Below are 5,286 nucleotides of genomic sequence, written 5' to 3'. Positions count from 1 at the left end.
ATGTAGATCTGTAATGTTTTAACTTTTGCCATTCTCCGCCGACTCTCATGACACATGTAGACAATGCAGATGTTGATTCTGCGCCACTTGCGTTGGATACTACGAATAAAATTTCATGGACCGAAAATAGAATCATATGTGTTGTGGGTTGTTGAGATTTTACATGTCATTATCTGTATTTGAAGAGTTTGTTATATATATTCTCTCACTAGAAATTTATCTATATTTTTTAGAGCCCTCAATATTTTATACTATCTCCGTTTTTAATATATAACGAGTGGTTAAAACTTTAAAAAACGTCAACGACATCATTTATTTAAGAAAGGAAGTAGTATTTAGCTAGGATTTATAAGGTGCTTTTAGGTAGAGAATCCAAATCCAAACCTCACCGGCCGCGACGCGGCCCGCAGCCACGGCCTTCCGTAATGTCATAACTCCCCTTCTCGAGTCCATCTCCAACCTCATCCCTCCCACCCCAATAATACATCCAGCCGGCGCCATCAGGCCCGGCAACGCGCAAGCGGGGCTGACCATCGAACCCTAGTCCCCGGCCGAGCCGCCCTCCGCCGAGCCTTGCGGCCGCTCTGCGTCATCCCTCTTAGTCTCCCTCCGTTCGACACGGCTTGGATCCGGTAAGTCTTCCTTCCCGTACGTCTCTCTCCCTTTCTCGAGTTGACGAGCCCTCGACGGCGCCTACCCGCTTGGTCCTTGCAATCTATTGCGTGTCTGCTTTCGGTCTAGGGTCGCGGAGACAGGGGAATCGATTGTGAAAGGTGGAACTGGTGCGTTTCGCGCTGTTGGCGTTGGTGGTGTTTTCTCGTAGTCAAATCTCTGTGCCTTGGTTTTGGCATGATGATTACCTTCCTCGGATGGTGTAATTTTACAGGACAGGTTCCTCCTGTTTCGTCTGGTTCTCTGTGTCATTACTGATTGTTGATCTAATAGGGATATCTTGGCTCTTCCAGAGCAAGACACCTGCGGGTTTTTTTTTGTGTGAATCAACTTGTTTCTTTTGATATTTTGTGATTGTTTATTCAATCTTAAGTTGCGTTGGCAGCAGGTGTAGAATGAATAACTATGCCTGTATATCTCATTGTTTGAATCACATATTAGTTCTTCAGTCTTAGCAAGCGTGTTTTGTCATGCAAACTCGTTGGTGCCACCTAATGTTGTTTATGGCAAGAAGGGGCTATTTTTAGGCTAAAGAACTATCAAGCGGGCAACGAGTAACTAGAAGCTAGGTTGCGTGTGGTTTTGCTGTTGTTATAATTAGGTTAGTTTGGTTTGCTCCCAAACTGCATTAGTCTTTTTTTCTGAGCATAGTTGTTTAGATTTGGACATAATGGATTCCAGCCTGTTTCCTTCAGGTCATGGTTGTATTGGTACATATAATTACTGTAGCTATTTTTGCTCATAAAACAGTGTAATGTTGTCCTTTTGCAACTTTTTAGTTGGAAGTAGTAGATTTCTTTGTCTTATCTGTCTGGGGCTTAACATACTTTATTTAACATCTTGCAAGCTTGAATTTAGTGGTCCTCCGTCCTCAAGTTGGGGCTTTATATACTTCATTTAGCTTCTTGCAAGCTTGAATTTACTGCTATCTTTGTAGTTTCTGCAAAGAATAGGGTTTTCTTCTTACTCTAATTATACTATCTATTCATATAGAGATGGAATCACCGCCCCTCACAGCTGAAGCAATTGCTTATACAGAGAAAAAGATGGACATGGCTTTGGGTATGCTATTTGACCAATTTTTTTGGTTTAATAGGATGCTAATTGATATTTTATTGTTGATTTAACTCATGTATTGTTTCTGTGTTTACTCAGAGGATATAATTAAAATGTCAAAGAAAAAGAATCCTGGAGGCAAGAAACCCCCGAGGCAGCCGGTAAACATATTATCTCGATGTACTCAATGTTGCATTTGTGAACTCCCTGTGGAAGTTTGTTAGTTACGCCTTTCATTTCATTTTAACAGATAAAAAAGCATCCATTCCAGAATGGCAACTCTAATAAAGGGAATGGCAAGGTTCAAAGTTTTATGGAGTCTAGATCAACCATTAGACAAGTATGTTCAATGACATTTAAATTGTTTTTTGCATCTTATGTCATGTTAAGTTTCTAACGTTCTCTTTCATGCTTAGGGTGTTCTTGCACAGAGAAGGTCAAATCTTGGTGGAAATCAGTTCCCTGCTACAAAGCAGGCTGCGAAGAAGGCTGCTGTTATGCCAATGCACAAGGGGGCTATCCGTTGGAACAAGCCAAGGTATTAATCAATCATTATGTGTTTGTTGTCATTCCTTTTCTAGCCATGTTTTCATCTCAATAAATTGTTATGGACAGGTAAACAATGATGTTCTTTTATTGCTTATGAGAAAGTTTACTGCATTCAAGGGGTTGTTCAATTTATTGAGTCATGCACCTTGGATTATATTGGCTGAGAATGATTGTGATGCTGGTGTTTACATGGAACTGCCTTAACTTCTCTGGTTATACACACACAAGCTTATAAAGAACAATCGATTTCATATTCTTGTGGCACAAGGCCTGTTTTCTTGGTTGAACTGCTACAAATATATGGTGAATATAGCATATGAGCCTTGAAGCTTCATTGAAAGTTATGGCCTTCTCCTTTATCTGCTGTTGCCTGACATTTTTCTATGCAGTTTCATGGTGTAATTTATAGCTGCTGGATGAGTGTTATTTTGGACACCAGCATTAACTGTCTGTGAGGGTTTCATTAGTGTTATTTGTCAACTATTGTTGGAAGGACTGAAGGAGATGTGATAATGGTTAGCGTCTCATGCCACTGGTGACGGATCATCCATATACAGGGACGTTACATGCCTGAGTTTGAATTGGTTTTGACTACTGGCTCCTTGGCAGTGTTCAGTGTTTATTTGTTGAATGATGAATGCAGTGTAAATCTAGGGTAGTGCTGCTAATTGGACAATTGTTGTATGCCTCCAAGGGAGTATATTTTGCTACTGCCTCATATTCAAGTTGGCTGTATCCGTAACATCATGCCAGTTTTGAGCATCCTATCATAATCTGCTATATGCTCCCCTTGTTCACTGCGTCCCACAGAGATAATGCTTGCCTGCATTTCTACTGGATAAGAGTAAATCATGGTATCTTACGATTTATCTCAGTATGCTGGGCTGTATGGATGCTATCTTTTCAAGGTCAACTGTTGGGATTTATTTTCATGATTCCTTATGTGACCTTGTTTGTTCTGGATCAGTGGTCACTATTTACATGGCTTGAGTTTTATCAGTTTAATCAATCAATAAGTTGTGTCAACTTGGGACATTGTTGAACCATGTGCATTGAAATTTGGGTGGAACTAAACAGTCTAGACTCCAAAATGTGAGGGCCTTGGAAACCAAGAGGATGCACTAGATATTTTCAATGAACACTTTATTGTTTCTGTTTCATTTTATTTCAAAACATGGTATGTACTCCCTGACTTCACTTGAGAAGCGAGAATTGTATCCTTGTTTTGATGGGGGTATGGTGAGTTTGCTCAGAAAACAATATGGCTCTTGGTTCTCCGTTGCTTATGATTCTTGGTACTCGAGCACTCCTGCTCATGTGAGATACTAATGTTTTGATTTTGATACAGTGCAAGTACCTTAGTGCAGAGGAGGCCTGTAGGTGGTGCTTTTCAGAATGCCAAGGTATGGAGTATGGACTTTGTCAAATCTTGACCTTAATGCTGAGTAAATAGGACAAACTGGCCGAAAAGGTAAACTGTTTCCTAATGTATTGTATCTGATGCATAATAATCAACTTAAGATGTAATGGGTGATCTTTTGGCCTATCAATATAATGACATCTTGGAAAACCATTGCTATTGTAATTGATATTTTGTGTTCTTTCTTGATATGTTTTAATGCATAGACAGCATAGTTTTCTCACATAATCCATCTTTTTTCTGGTATCCTCGTGTCACTTCATAATCATCTGTAGTAGTTTCAGAGCCGTGATCAGTGCTATACTCGAGTCCATTTTTATTTTTAGAAGTTGCGTGATACATGAACTTCTATTTGTTTGATTAATATATTCGTTGAATTATCATGTCCTGTAGTTTTTTTTGTCGCTGCTGATCATACGCCCGTAATCTATTTGTAGGTCAAGGAGTCCAACCAGGCAGCACCAAGGACGATGGATGCACTCTTTGCACAGATGAAGGCGCAACGCTTGAGGACGGTACCTCAACAGCAGGCAAATTCTTCCCCCTGGAGTCATTTCAACCAGCATCGACGTGTTCAGCAGCAGCAGAGGCGAGGCAGAGGGTATGGTGGCCGTAATGTTGGCAACCAATGAATCCAACTAGACATATCTACTGCATCGGAGCCCTTTCTCTTCACTGGTCTTTTGGACCTTGGAAGAAAGGACGCCCCTTGGAAAATCAAACTTGGCTTTGTTTATTGGAGGGGTGACAATGGGCTCTAACTTGGCTTTGTTTATTGGAGGGGTGACATCGGGCTCTAAATTTTACACTAAGATTTAAGGATCTGATTAAGATCAGGCCCTATTTCTATTCATTTTTAAACTAAAATTTATTTAGTGTCCTACTATTTTGTGAAGCGTTTGGATCGTGATCCATTACCACCTCACCTTTGGACGTGGACAGGATATGAAGCGAAGTTTGTTTGAGTTTTCTAGTTGTGTGCAGTCTGCTTCCGTTTCAGCATGTATAATGACATGGAAATTATTTGGTCAGAGATTATGATGTCTTGTTTCTTGGCTTGATTAGCTTCATCCCCAACTAAGAGTAATTCACCTTACCTAGGGATGACAACAGGTCAGGTTTAGATAGGGTAGAATAAATATCCGTCCGCTATAATATTTGCGAAGATTATTTATATCTGTCTATGACTATACTCGCGGATAACTTGTACCGGTATCCGTAGCTATTCGTTTGATTGGTTATCTGTACTATTTCATCTTAGGTCACCACATGTGTTGACTTTATTTGAGATTATGTTTGGTTACTTATGTGAGAGTCACAACTTGTACGAGTGGATGTAAAATAAGCTATTTTGATACTATTAACTTGCATCCATTTATACGCTCAAAATTATTGTATCTGGCTAGTCAGGGTAGTGTCAGCTCATGGACGCGCAGCAATCCAATCAGGCTATAGTTTTGTATCTGCACGTAAACATTTTGGGTGGCCTCTGGCGCTAGTGGTGGAGCCTAGCGCCGGGCGGTCGGTAGCTTGCCTAGGGGACAGAGGCGTGCAACCTTGCTTGAGGTCGTCTTGCTGCCTTGTTGGAT

At 40.6% G+C, this 5,286-nt stretch overlaps 1 protein-coding gene across 3 annotated transcripts; it reads left to right on the top strand.

The window, feature by feature from the left end:
* Positions 1-365: 365 nt before the first annotated feature.
* LOC100192649 (uncharacterized) lies at positions 366-4,755 on the top strand. Of its 3 annotated transcripts, none has more exons than XM_008681974.4 (7): positions 366-632; positions 1,666-1,734; positions 1,828-1,889; positions 1,979-2,068; positions 2,145-2,266; positions 3,626-3,680; positions 4,135-4,755. In XM_008681974.4, exons 2-7 carry the CDS (start codon positions 1,668-1,670, stop codon positions 4,327-4,329), a joined length of 591 nt encoding a protein of 196 aa, XP_008680196.1. In that variant the 5' UTR covers positions 366-632; positions 1,666-1,667; the 3' UTR covers positions 4,330-4,755. The 3 variants fall into 3 exon arrangements, with proteins under 3 accessions (XP_008680196.1, XP_008680249.1, NP_001131333.1); XM_008682027.4 differs by having other exon boundaries at positions 625-782; NM_001137861.1 differs by lacking the exon at positions 366-632 and adding an exon at positions 639-782 and having other exon boundaries at positions 3,626-3,748; positions 4,135-4,669.
* The last annotated feature ends 531 nt before the right edge of the window (positions 4,756-5,286 follow it).

Source organism: Zea mays, chromosome 1 (assembly GCF_902167145.1).
Source record: "Zea mays cultivar B73 chromosome 1, Zm-B73-REFERENCE-NAM-5.0, whole genome shotgun sequence".
NCBI classification, from domain to species: Eukaryota; Viridiplantae; Streptophyta; class Magnoliopsida; order Poales; family Poaceae; genus Zea; species Zea mays.
Note: the sequence above shows the minus strand (reverse complement) of the source record. Positions and strands in the feature narration are given on the sequence as shown.

Excerpts from the sequence above, each read along its gene's own strand:
- LOC100192649 (XM_008681974.4), top strand. The coding sequence starts at position 1,668 with ATGGAATCACCGCCCCTCACAGCTGAAGCAATTGCTTATACAGAGAAA. Across the intron at positions 1,890-1,978 it reads AGAAACCCCCGAGGCAGCCG|ATAAAAAAGCATCCATTCCA; the intron begins GTAAACATATTA and ends TCATTTTAACAG. Across the intron at positions 2,267-3,625 it reads ATCCGTTGGAACAAGCCAAG|TGCAAGTACCTTAGTGCAGA; the intron begins GTATTAATCAAT and ends ATTTTGATACAG.